Source organism: Molossus molossus, unplaced genomic scaffold (genome assembly GCF_014108415.1).
Source record: "Molossus molossus isolate mMolMol1 unplaced genomic scaffold, mMolMol1.p scaffold_m16_p_15, whole genome shotgun sequence".
NCBI lineage: Eukaryota > Metazoa > Chordata > Mammalia > Chiroptera > Molossidae > Molossus > Molossus molossus.
In genome coordinates this window covers 75,014,514-75,032,291 of record NW_023425350.1, presented here as the reverse complement: position 1 = coordinate 75,032,291, position 17,778 = coordinate 75,014,514, and the positions used below count along the sequence as shown (strand labels likewise).

Genomic DNA, 17,778 nt, shown 5'->3' with positions numbered 1-17,778 from the left:
CAGTGGTTAGAGCATCAGCCCTTGGACCAAAGAGTCACAGGTTCGATTGTGGTCAAGGGCACATATCTTGGTTTTGGTTCAGTAGCTGGCCCTGGTCGGTGTCGTGTGGGAGGCAGCCAGTTGATGTGTCTCTCTTGCATCAATCTCTCTCTCTCTCTCTTACTCTATTTAAAGATAAATGAAAAAATATCCTTTGGTGAGAATAAAAATTTTTTAAAATAAAAATAAAAAGTGTTCAAGTAAGGTACTTGAAGGCAGGAGAAAGAAACAAAAATGGAGAACAAAAACTAAAATGGCTGACTTAAGCCCTAAGGTAGCCATAGGGTGGGGCAAAAGTAGGTTTACAGTTGAATGGAAAAATAACACAATTACCAAATAATGATACAAGAACTGTTTTGCATGCTCACAACTGTAAACCTACTTCTGCCACACCCTGTATAATTACATTAAATGGAGACCATCTAAGCACACCAATGGAGACAGAGATTGACATCAGAGCTGACATCAATCAGAATGCCAACTAAAATAAACCGCCAGGAAAATCAGACACTGCATGGTGACAATCCACCGAGACACAGGAATCCTACACGTGTATGCACCAGATGACAGAACTGCAAAATATGTGACACAGAAACAGACAAACTGAAAGGAAGCACTGACAATCCCACCATCAGTTAGAAAGTTCACAACACCACGCTCTCAAGGACAACTGTCAAGAACAACTTGACTGGAAGTCAGAAAGGACAAGAACCAACTATTATGGGCTAAGGCAGGCAGGGTCACCATCCAGGAAGGGCTCCAAAGCTGGGAAGTCCTGTAACAACACGATCACAACCGGTCCCTGTCAGCTGAGCGCATGCGGCAAATAGGGAAACTGTCAGGTCCCGTCTGTGAGAACACCCACTGGGAGAAGATTCCCTTTATAAAACCAGTTTGGGTGGGGAATGGTTTCTGCCTCCTGAAACCACCAACCCTAACGTACGTTTTAAAGAAAGGCAGCCAAAACTTTTCTGCATCAGCTTGCTGCCCTGTCCCTGTGCGCGTGAAGTTAGGACGCTATCATTTGAACAAAAAAACCGCACCTCTCACCTAATCGGATCCCCCAGACCAGGGAGACTGGAGCTGCAAGGGAGGGGAACACGCCAGGGCTCCACTATGGATGGTGACAAATGAGCCCAAGTGTACAGGACCCTCCACGCAGTCTACCACACCTATGGCTTCCACTCAGGAGGGTTCCGATGGCAAGTGTAGGGGCCTTGAATTTAAGGGTAGGAGGGAAAATACAAGTTCACAAATCATCTGGTGGCTGGAATTCACTCATTCCTCTCTATTTATTGGAGGGGTCGAGGTATAGGGTGTGTAAAGGGATTTAAATTCCTCAGGACTGGGGGGGGCGGGGGGAACCCCACCTGAGTGCCACCATGGCAGCAGCAATCACTGTAGGCCTGCTGGGACACAAATTGAGAAGGGTCACATGAAGGTCAAGCCTCCATCTCCTGGCCTCCTGGGCTAATCTCTGCTTCTGGTCTCCCACCTCAGAACCCCAGCAAGTGCAGAGTAGAACAGACGCTGGCAGTAGGCTGCCTGGGTTCTAGTCCTGCTTCTTCCGCTTTCTATTGTGTGACTTCTCTGTGCCTCCATCTCCTCACCTGTAAAGGGAATTACAGTAGCTCCCTCGTGGCACCCGGCGTCAGTGAGATAAACACGGGCATTACCACAGTATCTCAGCTTGTTTCCTGAGCCACTCCACCAGGTGGCTACCAGGATAGACACGGTAAGTCAACTGAAAACAAGTTGGAACAATGCAAAGTTGTTTTTATTTGTTTTTGCTAATGTAAGAACAGAACCATCACAGAGGCTCAGTCTGTAACCCATCCTGCCCAAGACTGTTTTGTGCTGGGATCAAGAACAGACAGGTCTTCCTCCATCTCCTTGAAGCATGAGGACCTCTCCCACAGGGCACCAACATGCACCTGTCTCCTAGGACGTTAGCTGAAGCCTTGCTCCTTCCACACTTTGGCCAGTAGTGTCCCCATGTGAGGTTATAGACTCCAGGTCTATGTGAGGGCGGAGGAAAGCTTCCTTTCACATTTCAAGCAGAGTGGTTGGAGAAAACGTGGAAGTGGGGAACGTGACTCTATGGGCTTCAAGGACTTCTCCCCTGAGCCTGCCCCTCCGAGGTGAAGAAGAATCCATGTCACAACGCCCTTCTCCAGTCTGGCATTCCTCAGGGTGTACAACTCAAGCCTCAGGAAGTCATCCATGGGAAACGCACTAGGATTTACACGAAAGTAGGAGATGCGTTAGTTGTCCCTCTGGTCCCCGCACATACCGAGCCAGCAACTTTCAGGAGCAGCCCTGTCTAGGCTGCACTCCTAAGTCATGACCCTGTTCAGGACCCTCTGCCTGTCCTAAATGATTCCTAAAAGCTTCAGTTGCACACAGTCCTATTCTCAGGTTCTGTGGGTATATTATTATTCTACCTGTAAAGTTATCAACCCCCTAACCCATGGATGCCTCTTTCAGATTTCATATTTTATTCAAATTTACTAAATGCCTGCTGAATTTCAGAAAGCAGTTACCCACCAGCTGATGCAAGAATACAGCGTAATTCTGTGGTCTCACCACTGAGACCAGCTTTGCAGGAGGCAGGGAGGGAGGGTGATGCTTAAGATGCCCCCTGCACTCCTATCACACACACCCCAGACCTGTCTCATCTGAGACTCCAGCATGCTGTGCACCCCTCCTGGCTGCCACTCAGACTGGAAGGTGACACTCCTGAATTGAACGCAGGTGGCCTGGTTTGAATATACACTGCACAGGGGTCAGGACCCTGGCCACAGTTCCGGCCATGGCATGCTGCGGGCCCTCCCTTCCTAGTTACTGAATGGAGTCCCACTGGGTTGCCTGACTTATCGCCGTAGCTGGGAACATTCTAGAGTATGGAAGGGAAGGGAGGCTGGTGTGGACGACACGTTCTAAGCCAAATCTAAAACTACCTTCGCACACAAGTATTGTGAGGAGGGAAGGAGGGACTCCGAGCTCCATCTTCGGCGGCTACTTCTCCAGGAACCTCCACCTCCCAGGCTCAGGCTGGCACCAAGAGCCCTGCGCAGCGGTGCCAGCGCCAGTGATTTCCCCACTTCTAAGCAACAAGGCAAGTCGCATGGATAGAAACAGAAACACTGAAGCATAGCCTTCATAGTCTTGATGCCTAAGCTTCTTGGGACGGCCCGGATGTTCTTAGCTGGTTATCCGGTTCACCTCCAAACACCGGAGAGAGAGATTCGGGGGGTGGGGCTTTCTTCCCCCCGGCTGTGCAAATTTTTCTCATCTCCACTTGAATCAGCAGTTCCTTAGGTACTAGAGGCAAAGCCTCAAGCCCAACTCATAGGACTTATTGACCTGTCCTTGAAGCTACTTCTTTTGCTGTTCATTGGTCTTCTTCAAACAGGGCCCACAGGCTTTCTGCATACAGGAACTGCACAGACCATGATAAAAAAAAGAAAGGGCCAACTTTCATCTCCTAGCAACTGCTGTTCTCCACATGTGCAGTGGCAAAAGGGACTGAGATGACAGCCCAGCTCTCTCTGCCCTCTCATGGGTCTGAAGGTAGGAATTTCCGACTCAGCAGCTACTGATGTGGTTAAGAGGGAGCTGCACAGCGAGCACTCTCCCTGCTACTCAAGGAAGGCAGCAGCAATGTCCAAACCAAGCCCTTTTAATACTGACCAGCCTGCCAGTGGGCCAGGATGACCCTGGTCATCAGGAAAGGGTTCTCCATCTGAACCCCTACAGCCCTGGACCACGTGGACGTCTCCTCCAAACTTGGCATGGGGCAGCACAGACTTCCAAAAGGAGCTCCTTTATGAAATGCAGCGAGTGGTCCAACACTGCAACTTGGGGCAAGTCACAGCTAGTGATTCGTGAACAGCCAGACCTGCTGCGGAGCCTGTGGATTCTGGGCACCAGACCTGTAGATGCTGGAGGACGATGCTTCCCCCTTGCTGGCACCATAGCACTTAGCTTAACAGTTTCACAGGACCCAGAGGCCCAACCCCGAAGACAACTGGCAGAGAGGCAAAAATGAGTGTCTTAAAGAGGTCTTCAGACACGTGGACAGCTCAGCAGGACAGCATACATGTCCAGGGCTCACTGCAGCAGCCATCACCAACCTGGGAAAGGAGAACCGTCACGTGGCGTCTTCAGGGAGCTGGAGGCAGGCGCTATGGCAGGAGAAGTAGTGAACAAGGGTCAGAACTTTGCCAGGTTAACACATCTGGATCCTCTGGCCCCTCATCCCACTCCTGAGAGTTTATGCCAAAGTGATTCTCAAGTGTCCAAGGATGTGTTCTACCAGCAGCCAATGTTTCACAGAACATGGACGCTGCTCTTAGAGACCCCCCACCACTTTCTAGGGCCAGTGTGACTACTCTGTGAGCCTCCTTTTCCTCATCTGAACAATGACAGCACCTACTCTCCAGGTGGCTCTGAGGTTCAACGCGACAATCCGCACCAAGCACTGAGAATAAAACACCCAACTATAAAGGTGAGCTATTATTACATGAGGACAGGAAAAATGCAGGAAAAGGAACCAGGCAAATGTTAATAAGGGTGCACTGTTGAAGGGAAGTTTCCACACCTGTTCTGACTAGTCCTTTTTTAGGTCTATCATGTTTCAGGGGTTGGGAGGATGCCCTGGGTTGTGGAGCCCTGCAGCTCAAGAAGACTGAAGCAAGGCTGAGAGAGCTGGCCTTTCCCAGCTCTCTGGGAAGGGGAGGACCGAGGGCACAGGAGAGGAATGAAGAGGGTCTGACAATCAGATGGAAAGGATGCCCGCCCACGTGCTCGCCCTGCCCAGAGGCAGGCTGTGCACAAATGCTTACTCTGTCTGGTTAGGAATACACCTGACAATGTGCCCACTCCCAGGGGCTGCCACAAGCTCAGTGTGGCCAGAGAAGTGTGTCCCGGGAAGAGGAAACCTGGTGACCAGAGGCAAGGATGCATTCTTAGGACTCTACCGCAGGCACAGCAGGCTGTCCCTACATCGCACTTCAGCTTCTCGGCTGTGAGGACACAACAGTCCAGCTCCGTGAAGGAAACACGTGGCAAATGTCCATCAGTGTTAGAAACAGAACAGACGATTCATGCTCATCCAGACCTTAGAAGTCTACCGGTGCTCACAACTTCTGCTCTTTTTAAATGCATTCTATCTATGTAACCCCAAAATAGAAAGGGGTTAACACCATTATCACACGTAAAAAGGTTAATAATTCCTTGATGTTGGCAATTATCCACTCAGCATTGAAATTTCCAAATGTCTTATAAATGTCATAAATGAGTGGTTCATTTCTCAACCTTTAAAAATTCACCTTCCAGCCTGGCCAGTGTGGCTGCGTGGACTGAGCATCATCTCGTGGACTGAGCATCATCTCGTGGACTGAGAGGTCCCTACTCGATTTTCAGTCAAGGCACATGCCCGGGTTGCGGGCTTGATCCCCAGGAGGGGGCATGCAGGAGGCAGCCGATAGATGTATCTCTCTCACATTGATGTTTCTATGTCTTTCTCCCTTCCTCTCTCACTAAAATAAAAATAACATATTAAAAAATATTCATCTTCCAAAGCCTGAGGAGATTTGAGACAGCTCCTGCTAATCCCACCATAACCACTACCACCTCACTACACTAGATGAGAAAACCAAAGCCCAGAGCGGTTGGGTGATCTGCCCAGGATCACACAGCTTGCTGAAGCCAGACAGCCTGACCACAGCCATGCTTTCCATGGTGTCACACTGTCTGGCAGTCTGAACACTACAAGGTAACTTTCAGAAACTTTTAAGTCAGCAAGTCTGAATCTAATAATACCTCCTTTGTCCATAAGAAAAGAATCACCACTAAAACCCTCCTAGTAATTATACACTCATTCTGCCAGATAAAAACTAAGCTATTGAGTTAATTCCCTCAGGTAGAAGTCAGATGTTATCTTTACTCTGTGCTTCCATTTAGCCAGGAAGAGGATTCCCAATGACCTCTAATCTTTTCTCAACACTAACTGGCGCCCCCAGGCCACAGTAACCCAAAGGACCCCCTCACTGAGAGGAGGACACCACGCAGTGGGGAGCTGGTTCTAGTTGTGCCTCAAGGTGGTATCAGCAGAGGTTAGAACTGCCTGAAAATAGGCCTGATGGCTTAGAGGTCACTTCCATCACACCGTCTAGTAACTGGTCATTTCTGTGATATATGTTTTAGAATATGAGAAGAACATAAAATATTTCCCATCTCATTCTATAAGGATAGAATGATCTCCTCTTTACAACTGGACAAGAATAGCACACAAACAAAAAAGCAGGGGTGACCAAAAGAAAACTACAGGCCAATCTTACTAATAAACACAGAGGCCAAAATCCTACGTAAAATAAAAGCAAATCAGAAGAGTGCATGTCTTCTGAAACACTTGGTCACTTTCTTTCCATTTTGTTTTGTTCCTTTTTGATAGGGTCTTCTTTCCTATATGTGCAAAATAAAAATAAATTTGGGCATGTGCAAAAAAAGAGAATGGGTCATACTGGACAAGTCCTGCACCTGAAACTTAGTTCGATATTAGAAAATCTATTAGAATAATTTATCACTTTAACTAATTACAAGAATTATTTATGTTCATTTATCTCACTTGATTCCAAGAGGGCAATGGACTAAATTCAAAACCCATTATTTATCAAGAGAAAGGAAAAGGATAAAGATGATAATATTAGCAAACTAGAAACACAACTGATATTTCCTTAACTTGGGATCTGCATCACCAAACAATAATATAAGTCAGTGCAGGAACAGACAGGTCAAGGGTACAAAATGGGCCCACGTGTGCACAGTAATCCAGAATGTGAGAACAGCAGATGTCAAATGAAAGAAGGATGAACGAACTCATCAATAGTTAGATCCTTATCTCACTTAGCATATAAAAATAAATTCCATAAATAAATAAGTTCCAAGTGGACTGAAAAACTGAAGGTAAACAAGCAAAGCATTATAAGAAAATAGTTTCAATATGGGATGATGGGAAAGTTCTAGAGATGGATATTGGTGATGGTTGCACAATGTGAGTGTGCTTTATGCCACTGAACTATAAGCCTAAAAAAGGGTAAATTGTACATATGTATATTTTACCACAATTTAAAAAAAGAAGTGCAAAAAAATTATACTCTTGCAATGGGAAGAGCATAAAGAAAAAGATTTGAAGACTTCACTGTATAAAAAGTTTAATGTCTGTATGATAAAAGATACAGAAACAAAAGTTAAAAGACATGCACTTAATATTTCAATAGAAAAAAAAGAAAAAAAGAAAGCAACTGACTGTAATAAAATATATGTAACTTGTATAATAGATAAAAGATTAACATCTGAATATATAAAGGTGCTACAAAATAAACAGATGCAGAATATAACAAGTAATTCATGAAAGATATACAACCTCATAAATAATTAGGAAAATGTACATTAGAACAATTCTACTTTTCATCCATAAAATCAATAAAATTAAAAATACTAGTGGGGAGTGGGAGCAGCGGGGGGGGGGGGCAGTGTGTGGGGGGTCAATGGGGGAAAAAAGGAGGGACATCTGTAATACTTTCAACAATAAAGATAAATTTAAAAAATAATAATAAAATTAAAAAGATGGATTTCCATAATGGTGTAAACAAACAGATATTCTCATCACTGTGGCTTGACTTGTAAATCAGCAAAGCCTTGTGAGGACACTTAGTCGGCAGCTGGCCAGGAGGTAGATGCATGCGCCTTCCACCTGCCTGGTCTCCAGCAGAAATCTCCCGGAGGCAAACAAAAATCACGACAAGCGTGTCCACTGCACCATTATTTACGACATCAAAAAACAAAGCCTAACCCAACCCTCTGCAGGAGGTGGAGAGACCTGCTCTCTCACATCCCCCGTCAGGGAGCCACTGATAAGACACAGAGAGGTTTCTTTACAATCAACAGGGAGACAGGTCACACGGTGTTTTATAAACAAAGGCTAGTTACAAAAGTCCATATTTTGCGATCCCATTTTTGTCAAAAAGTAAAATAAAATAATATACTTTGTATAGAAAGAAAAATCTAGAAGGAAAAATCATATGAAGCTACTAACAATGGATATCATCTCTGGGAGTGGTTATCATGAAAAATTTGCACTCTAAGTTATATACTTCTGTAATGTCTGAACTATTGAAAATAAGCACAATCACTTTTGTAATTGAAAAAAAAAATGAGTGAAATAACAAGAACACCTCCACTCTCTGCAGAACCGCAGGGGTGGTGGCTATGATTCCAGTGGGTTCCGGGAACAGCCTCTGTACAGAGGAGCTTCTGGTCCACTCAGGAGCTGTCCCAGCCAATCATGCCCAGCCCCCGTTCCCAGGCAGAGCTGGTGGTGGGAATGCCAGGCCCAGGGCCAGCTTCTGCCACGGCGGCCAGAGCAGCACTGTTCCTGTGTTGAGAGCCTTGGCTGAAATGGTGGGCACACTCCACGCTGGCACAAATGACTGTTCTCTTTGTCTCTGACCTCGGGGGGGTCTCCGATCACCATTTAAAATTGGAAACATCTCACTTGAAAAGATGGTAAAGGAGATCAGATCAGCTGGGAGGATTTGAAGGTGACTCCTGGGTAAGGGCTACAGAAAACCTGGCTGTGCGCAGGTCTGGAAGGGCACAATGCTGGAAAGCCTGTGCCACGACCTCTGCAAGATGCAACGGAGTGGAGAGGAGAAAAGGAGTGGAGAGGGAAAGTAAACCAAAACACGAAACCCCAGGCTCTACGACACACGGGAACACAACAGCCAGGGAGCATGACAGAAAAGGAGGCTCGAAGCGGTCCCCGATGTGCTCAAAGCTACCAAGCTACAACCTGAGCCTGGACTGAATCTTTTCTGCCTACAAGCCCAGCACACTGAAACTTCCCAACACTGGAGTCCGTTTCCCCACCTTCCCAGGCAGACTCACCTGTGAGTTGGAGGGCAGCACCTGGGAGGTGGGCTCCTCAGATGGGGCTGCTCCTGGGCCCATGGGGCTCAACGTGGTGATTCGGCTTGGTTGTCCTCGTAGGGTCAGAGTAATGGTGGTGGGGACTTTTAAGCCTGAGAGAGAGAGAGAGAGAGAGAGAGAGAGAGAGAGAGAGAGGTTTTTTGGTCACATTCCCTTTCCTAGGGAGTTTCTCCCCCACATAACATACCTTCCTTGGCCTCCCACCTTGGCCTCCTCCCCAGCTGGGTCATCTACACCCTATCGGTCATTCTGAAAGGCAACAGAAAACAGCCTGTGTTCTCTCACCCTCTCTGGAAGATGGGCCCCTACAACTGAATCCCTGAGGATCAATGCCAAAACCCTGGTTGGGTTCAACAGCATACCTTGCCCATGTGGAATGAGAAGGTCCTGGGGGAAGATCCTATAGCTGGGAGTCCCCATGGTTCTCAAGAAAGACTCACCTGATGCGTGGTTAGAGATCTGAGCCAGGCCAGGGAGGCTGCTTGCCAACTTGGCGAGGCCCCCATTGGTCAGCAGCTGGTGGATGGCTGTGGGCTTCCCACCAGGAGTGGCACCCAAGGAGGAGAGAGTGGTGGCCACAGGAATGGTACGGACAATGGTGCTGGTGCCCGTGGTGATGGCACCCAGGTTCTGTATGGGGGTAGGCAACTTCACACTGGTGGCCTGTGGGACACACAAGCCCAGGTGATCAGAAGCTGTTGCCCAACAGACACATCCAAGCATGGCGGGCCCACAGCATGTATTAAAGGCTACCATGTACTGAGTGCCCACCGCATGCAAGGTACTCTTCCAGGCATTTCCCACATATTATGGTATTTAGTCCTCAAAACACCTCAATCTATAAACAAAGAAACAAAGGTACAGAGAGGTCGAGAAACTTGCCCAGAGTCACATAGTAAGTGATGGAGCCTTAACCTGTGGTAGCTCCCAGCTGGGAAGTCAGAGGCTGTCTGTCCTTGACCCAGACTCCAGACCCAGTCTCCCTATCAAAGCCAACCAAGCTGAGGAGGCCTCCTCCCCACACCTGCCCGGCCAGAGGAAGGCAGATGCGCACCTGTGGAGATGGTCCTGGGGAGGAATTTGCTGGGAGGCCAGAGTTCTTGCTGCTGATATCCTGCAAGCTGAAGCTGAGGCCTTGGAGGAGGCTGCTGGCTGATGTGGCGCCTAAGAGATGACATGATAGACAGCACAAGCTCAACCACTGATCCAAGAGTAGTCATGCCCATCCACCCTCCACAACCAAGTCAACACCATGTGTGCTCGCTCTCTCGGACACTCCCAACACCCTCAGGAGGCCAGTAGGGCTCCCAGCACACTGAATGCCCACATGAGGAAGACTCTATGCAGATCCACAGCCTTCAATTCCTACTGCATGTCCCAACCTGCTCAAACCACCTATCCTACATTTTGGACAGTTTTAGGAAAACCAAAGAGAATTTGAATCCCACTTTTCAGAACTCTAAATTCCCTTACTTCTTTCTAGGGAAGAGAAAGAATTTTTTTAAAAAAAATTTAATCCTCACCTGAGAACATGCTTAGAGAAAGGAAGGGAAAAAGAGGGAAATAAACATCAATGTGACAGAGAAACACTGATTGTTGCCTTTCGTACGCACCGGTAGTGAGGACTGAACCCACAAACCAAGTATGTGCCTCGACCAGGAATCAAGCTGGCAACCTTTCGGGGCACGAGACAATGCTCAACCAACTCAGCCACTCCAGCCAGGCGAGAAAGGACTTTTTAAGCCAAAAGAATTCCAAGTACCTGACTTATACCTTACTTTATACACAGCCCAGTGGCCTCAAAGCAGAGGAAGGTCCTGTTGAAGGAAAAGGGCTATGAATGGCCCTGCTGGGCTCAGGCAGCCAGCCTTTCAGTGCCAGGTGGGTGGAAGGGTGAGGAGGCGTGCACAGGCAGAAACGTCTGTTACTAACGCCCAGCATGGCACCACTTCTGGTTTTAGTCAATCTTAAAAACCTCAAAATGAAAAACAATACCTACACCCCCACCAGAGACTTCTCCTCCTTGCAGTATAGGATGCACTGCCTGCAGACTGGGAATTTTACGCACTGTACATATTAAGGCCAAGAACTTCATGCCTCTTGAATTCAAACTTCCCTGACAAGCCCAAGACCCCAAGGAGTGTCCTCCAGATTCAGCTCCAGGTGCTTTCCCAGGACCACCCTCCAGCAACTGCCCAGACTCTGCTAGGAGGCTGGCATGCTGGGCCCCCACATACCTGGGAGGGAGCTGCTAGAGGAGGTGGCCACCAGGCGGCTCTGGAGTGTGTGCAAGGGACTGGGTGCGGCGCTGCTGGAGACCATGGAGGAGGCTGGGCTGGCTAACACACCTCCTTCAGAAGCACTGGACCTGGACACAAAGATAGGAGCTCCATTATCCAAAGGTTACACAGGGAGGGCCAGAGCAGGAGGCCCAAAGCACAGCCCACAAAGGTTTCAGCAATGGACATAAGGCTGGAACCTTTGGTCTCTTCATCCTGCCTTCTGAATCGGCCACTAGTCCTTCTAGAAGTCACGCCTAAAGTAAACACTTCAGAGGCCTTGAAACAAAAGCTATGGGATGCTTTGCAAACTTTAGATAAAAACGAACTGAACTCTGAGTTGGCCCAAAAGAAAAACAAAGATCCTACCCAGAAAGAAGTCACATTCCCCACACAGAGAATCCAGAATCCACCATCTTTCCAAAGCATTAAGTGGACCAGAAAAAAGGGAGAAGAGGAAGAAGGGAACAGAGCCGGACAGAACAAGAACACTCACTTGGTTGTGGTGAGCAGCCCTGTGAGCTCCTTGGGCCCCGACGCCTGCCCCAGGGTCATTGTGATGGGCTTCCCGCCCATGGCTGCAAGACAAAACCCCAGGCCACTGGTCAGTCCTATTTGGCCCACCTTTCATTGGCCAGGCTAAATGCAAGATATTATGGACAAAGACTGGATGAAGAAAAATGAAGAATACATGAGAGTAGGAAGAGTTGGGGTTTTTTCCTTCTGTTTTCAAAACTTCCTGAAATATTTCATTTTTAATTGAAACAAACAAACAAAATAACCCCAAATACAATGCTCTGAATGACCTAGAGCTTCCTCTGATCTTCGTTCTGCCCCCATGATCCTAGCTCAGATTAGGACACTGCCTCCCTTCCCCTCGGGCCACTCGAGCCCTCTGCTCCAGGCACCGCTCGCACTAAGCTGAGGCTGAGCACCAGCAAGCAGCCCAAGAGGGCAATGCTTTGTGCCCGAAGAGAGCTCAGTCGGTGTTCACTGAAACAGGTCAAGGGAAACTCACCTTCCGGCACTCCTCCTTGGGAAGGAGTACAAGGTCCTCCAGCTGGGTCCCCTTGGGAGATGAGGGACACCTTGATCTTGGGTCGCTTGGAGGTTTTACTGCCAGACAGAGGACTGGAGGGATGATGCCTCTTCAGCTGGACCCTAAGGTCCTCTTTCTCTGCTTCCTCCGTTTGTTCTGATGAAATGGGAACTAACAGAGAGAGCTGGGGTAAGGTCCTCCATAGTCCCACAGACACTGACAGTCAGGACAGCGTGGGTACAGCTGTGTGTGGGGACACACAGGAATACCAGCCACGCAGGGAGTCACATTTCAAAGACCATGACCTCTGCGTTAGTCCCACCTCGATCAGCCCCCCTCAGAAAGGCACCATCCCCATCCCTCACTCTGCTCTGGAGTTGGAAAGAAGGGGGCTCTGAGTTGTGGGAACAAAAAGAAAGGAGATAACCTGACCCTGCCTGGCAAAGGCCAAACAAAACACAGAGGTCTCACCACAGTGTATCTAAACAGCACTTCCCAGACTACAAAAATGTGATCATTTTCCCGTTTCAACACTGCCCCCACGTGACACTGCTAGAGGGCAGGAAACATTCCAGGAAGAGCAATGAAGGAGCAGGCTGCAGTCTCCCCTACACGCAGATTTTCACAGACTCTGAGTCCCCCTGCCCTAGGAGCCCTAGGCTGAAGGTCTGCTTGCCACTCAGAGGACTGCCACCAGGACTTCAGGCTGGCTTTAGGAGCTCCTAGGCAAGGGAACATCTCAGCCAAAACACCTTTACATCTCCTGTCCCAAAGTAACAGGGCAATAGTGGCCCATATCACAACCTAGTCCCCAGGCCCCTTGCCCTAGGTACAGAGAATGGCTACTGTTCACACATAAGCTTTCCTTCCAATGAGTCAAAAAGACTCATGCTGCACATGGCCAAGCCTTTGTATCCCTCAGGCTTCCTCACAGATCCCCTCCTCTTTAAACCCAGAGCCCCAGACCCTCGTCTTAGCATAGGTGATCGGGGGGAGGAGGGGGACGGACACGCAGCAGCCATGAGGGCGGAGGAAACTGGCATGGGCCACAGGGAGCTTTTCCAGACCACAGTTAGGGCATAATCAGCTGGAAGGATTGCTTAGGGGATAAAGGCATTGACTAAAATCTGAATTGGAAAGAAGTAATAAAAGGGAAAGGAGTTACAGTTCTATGCTGGCAAATGGCTTGCAGGGGCCAGGATAGAGGAAGGAAACCACAGGCTGAAGAAAAACACCCAGGGAAATGCAGCCTCACGGGCATTCACAGGAGAAGCAGAGCCAAGAACCACAATCAGAGACAAAAAGCAAAAAACAGCACGAGGGGCAAACAGAAAGAACGGAGAAAAAGCAAAGACAGTGGAGTAAGCAAAAGGAGTCAGTAAAAAAAAAAAAAAAAAAAGAATCAAAAGATAGAAAAAGGCAGAGAGAAAAGAACAGGAGGAAACCAAACAGGGACAAACGAGAGGCTGGGGCAGGGAGCACAGAGGGAGAGGTGAGAGAGAGTAATACTCACCAAAGAGACAGGAGGAGGTGCCAGGAGGAAGAGCTTTCCTCACCAGCATATTTTGTTTCAGAAAAGCAGCAAACTGTGCTGGAACGAATCAGAAAGAATTATAGAATCACAGCCAGCCAGAGTAAGGAGAAAGAGAGAGAGTAGAAAAAAGATATGAAAATGGTCTAGAAAATGGTCAACAGGTTTTTTTTCTGGAATTACTACATGGGTCTGAACTGACTTTCCTTTCAGCAGCTCCATGGAATCACCTATAAACTGGGAAGATAAATGCACCTGCTTCATGGGGCCACAGCCCAGTCAAGCACCAGGAAGAGACCCTAGCACGTAGCAAGGGCTCCATAAATGTTAGCTATCACTGTTCCTTTTGAACTCAGCCAAAGCCAGGGGTTGCGGCTGCTGCTTCCCCCATGATACTCTGGGTCCCATTTTGAACCCAGCTCACCAATCATCTTCCACAACTCCTTAGATTCTCAAGTAATTATCCCCTCCAGAGGCACCACAGACCGCTGGCTCTCTCTTCATCAAAAGCCTAAGTGGACACCGCCCACCCAGAACTTGGCTCTGGCCACCACTTAGGAAGGTCCGGGTCACAAAGCATCCACATGGACCCTGGGGCCCTGGTTCTTTTTTGTCTTCATCTATCCACTTGCACTTCTGCTCCTTGTCAGCACCACTCTTAAGGGCATTTTCCTAACAGGCCTGGGTTTTAAGTCCTTACTCTTTGGCTTCACTAAAGAAAACACAGGGGAAGTGCGCAGGTCAGCCTCCTGTCACCTTCACCTCTATTTGACAGCCAGCTCTGGCTGCTGCCTCTTCCATAAACCTCAAATGATATGTGCTCCTAGATACCTCATCAAACACCAATGCCCAAGAGACCTCACCTCAGGGCCGCCCAACTGGACCAAAGTGGAGGGAGGGGTAGAGCCACTGTTTCTCCTTCTCTCCCTACCCACTGAACTCTCCCTTTCCTAGAGCTTCTTCTGTAGCACTCACTGATCTCCAAACTCTAATTTCAATCACTCCAATATTTCCCAGCCTAATCTAAAACCTATATGTAGAGACCCCGATAAACCCCACTGAAAGTCCCAGTGTGGAAATCTTAACTCTTCAAGAGCAAAACAAAGAAAGAGCATGAGGCCAGTTAATCTCCCTTAGAATCTGGGGAATAAGCCAATCACCCTGCCAACGTGACCTGGAGAGCTCCCTGGCTGCGGGAGTGGCTGGGCAGGGCCTGGAACAGAAGCTGTAGCTCCCCGAATTGGGAGTTAGAAAAGTACTTCAGCCCTGGCCGGTTTGGCTCAGCGGTTAGAGCGTCGGCCTGCGGTCCTGAGAGACCCGGGTTCGGTTCCCGCTAAGGGCATGTACCTCGGTTGCAGTTTGTCCCCGGCCCTGGTCGGTTGTGCGGGTGGCAGCCACTCGATGTGTCCCTTTCATGTCGATGTTTCTCTCTCTCTCTGTTCCTCTCTCTCCCTCCCACTCTACCTGAACAAAAAATGGAAAAACGTCCTCGGGTGAGGATAAAAAAAAACAAAAACAAAAAAAACCAGAAAAGTACTTCAGGCCAATACACACATCAGCTCACACAGCCTAACTGCCCTGAACACCAAGACAAAGCTGTAACCATGGTATGATGCCGCCCCTACACATAGACCTTGAGTGATGTTTTACCCTGAAAAACAGCCCTTAGTATTCATTTTGCCCTAATTTTGCTTGGACAGAGTGTGAGAAAGGTGTCTCACATGCCCCTGCAAAAAGCTGCAGAAGCCAGTACTTTCCAACTGCCACAGGATGTCAACTGCAGAGCACAGAGCCCGAGAGAGGCCACTGAACGGGGCACCAGTACCTTGGGCTTGTCTGTGGGTCAGCACAGCTTCTGTCCGCTGCACATGTCTCTTCAGCAACTGAGAGCTCCCAATCTGACTGGACTTCTGGGCCGAGGCCACTGTGGTAATTTTGGTCTTAGGACTGGAGGTGGGACTGCTGGACACACTGGAGAGATCCTGAGCAGGATAAAAAGGACAATAGTCAAGCCAACGTTGTCTGGGTTTGACCACCAATCGGCATGTCCCCTAGAATTCACTGGTCAGGAATTCTCCATGTGGGAACTCACAGGCCTACAGCACTGGCCCCAGCACACAGACAATCTCAAGAAGTCAAAACCCCAGCTCTGGTCTTTATTCCCCAGCAAAAGTGCCCCTTCCCTGCCCGCATTACCTCGGAGCCTGAAGGGGAGGCAGGCAGCCTGGCAGCTGGCGAGGTGGGTCGACTGCCCCTTTCGGGGACCTCAAAGGTCAGGTCTCTGCGGGCCACATCCCGGGGCTTCTTCTTCTTCTCAGCATCCTGGTCCCGAGGCTCAGCGCCTACATGCCCCTCAGTACGAGTGAGCACGCCAGTCAGAAAGTCCACGATTTCATCCTGGTGTAAAGAGGGCCAACGCCTGGGTCCTTGGCTGGAGAACAGGAACCTTTCTGATAGTTCCAACTAAAACTGATTACCTTGGCTTTGGTACTGGAGGTGCCAGTCCCTCTCCATGTGCACAAAACCTGGCACGAACCCCAACCTCAGCCAGAGGCCAGCAGAAACCTCTGTGAGGTGGTACCTGGGGTGGTCCTGTGCCACCATTCTGCCCCCATGCCTTTCCCAAATTTCAGCTCATTACTCTTTCTCCTTCTTCTCCCTCTTTCTTTTCTCTTTGCTTATGATTTAGGGCTACCAGAGGCTCCTTACCCTTCAGAGACAAAGAGGCTGCTGCTGGCAAGACTAAGCCTAAAAGGCTGCAGAATGGGAGCCTAGCTGAGAAAACATGCAAAGCAACTGTGTACCTGGATGCACCTGTCCACCATGCTCTGAGTCAACCCTTCCGATTTCTTCTTTGCTTTGCTTATCCTAAGAGACAAAAAGGAGGAAATGTTCCCTTTCTAAATATTCCATGGCATCAAGTGGAGGTTATTTTATAGGCCTGGGAAAGAAGACTATGTTAGCCTTCAGGCAGGTACTGCAACCTCTCTGAACCTCAGTTTCCACATTTGCAAAATGGAGAACCATAATGCCTCACTTAGAGTTGGGGGATTGCACAAAAGAACATATGGAAAGTGCTGGAACTGCCCACTCCAGAAATGCTATACCTATGGCCCCACAGACCTCACAAGTCCCCCAACACAGGCCCAAACCCTGAGAAGTTGTCAAATGACCAAGACCAGAAGGAATTCTCCCAAACATCTCTGGGTAAGAAACTGACAAGATAGGTGCGAGCAGGTATCTGCTTTAATCTCTCTAGTTAAAGCACATAAATAGCTGAATCTCTAAGAGTGAGCACATAAAAAAAGGAGGCCCCATAAATAACACAACCTGTCTTTCAGTATGTTTCACAGAAACTGACTAAAGGCCCTACAGGCAGCCGGACTTGTAAAGGAGGAGTGGATTTCTCGATACTAAAGGTGTCTTATAAAACTCTCAAACTCTGGCTGCTTATACTCCAAAATATATTAAAGGTGCTTAATACAAATAAAATGTGTTCATATTCCTCCTCAGGAAGGAACAAAATGTAAAGAAATGCCTACCCCAGTAAAACCATGACAACAAAGACTATATTTACAGGGTCTCAAAGTATCTTCTCCCACAAGATAACTACTAATTACAAAGGGAAAATAGTAACTTTACGGTGCAGAAATCTGGCAAAGGCCACCTTTACCTGTGATCAAGGCTAACGTCACCAGTGATAAGATGTGTCAACATCATGTACCCTCTGAGGGGTGCATTGACAGCACCTCGCCTCTGTGGCATTACTGCCAGAAATACACATCTTCAACCTAATCGTAAAAAATGTCAAAAACCTACACTGAGGGATAGTCTACAAAATAACTGTCCAAAGTTCTTCAAAAGCTTCAAGGTCACCATGGCTAGTTTGGCTCAGC

General features: G+C 48.3%; 1 protein-coding gene across 7 annotated transcripts in view; it reads right to left on the bottom strand.

Moving 5' to 3' along the window:
* Positions 1-1,575: 1,575 nt before the first annotated feature.
* The window catches only part of KANSL3 (KAT8 regulatory NSL complex subunit 3), a 37,010-nt gene continuing 20,807 nt past the window's right edge, over positions 1,576-17,778 (bottom strand). For 2 of the 7 annotated variants that reach the window (XM_036262382.1, XM_036262384.1), the window contains 11 exons: positions 16,687-16,750; positions 16,079-16,279; positions 15,708-15,864; positions 13,865-13,942; positions 12,331-12,522; positions 11,809-11,890; positions 11,271-11,401; positions 10,088-10,197; positions 9,474-9,696; positions 8,992-9,125; positions 1,578-4,226 (listed from right to left, as the gene is read on the bottom strand). In XM_036262382.1, the coding sequence (XP_036118275.1) occupies positions 4,206-4,226; positions 8,992-9,125; positions 9,474-9,696; positions 10,088-10,197; positions 11,271-11,401; positions 11,809-11,890; positions 12,331-12,522; positions 13,865-13,942; positions 15,708-15,864; positions 16,079-16,279; positions 16,687-16,750 (1,393 nt within the window). In that variant the 3' untranslated portion in view covers positions 1,578-4,205. Of the gene's footprint in view, positions 4,227-8,991; positions 9,126-9,473; positions 9,697-10,087; positions 10,198-11,270; positions 11,402-11,808; positions 11,891-12,330; positions 12,523-13,864; positions 13,943-15,707; positions 15,865-16,078; positions 16,280-16,686; positions 16,751-17,778 lie in introns of all 7 variants that reach the window. The other 5 variants (XR_004959662.1, XM_036262383.1, XM_036262387.1 and 2 more) reach the window with 5 other exon arrangements.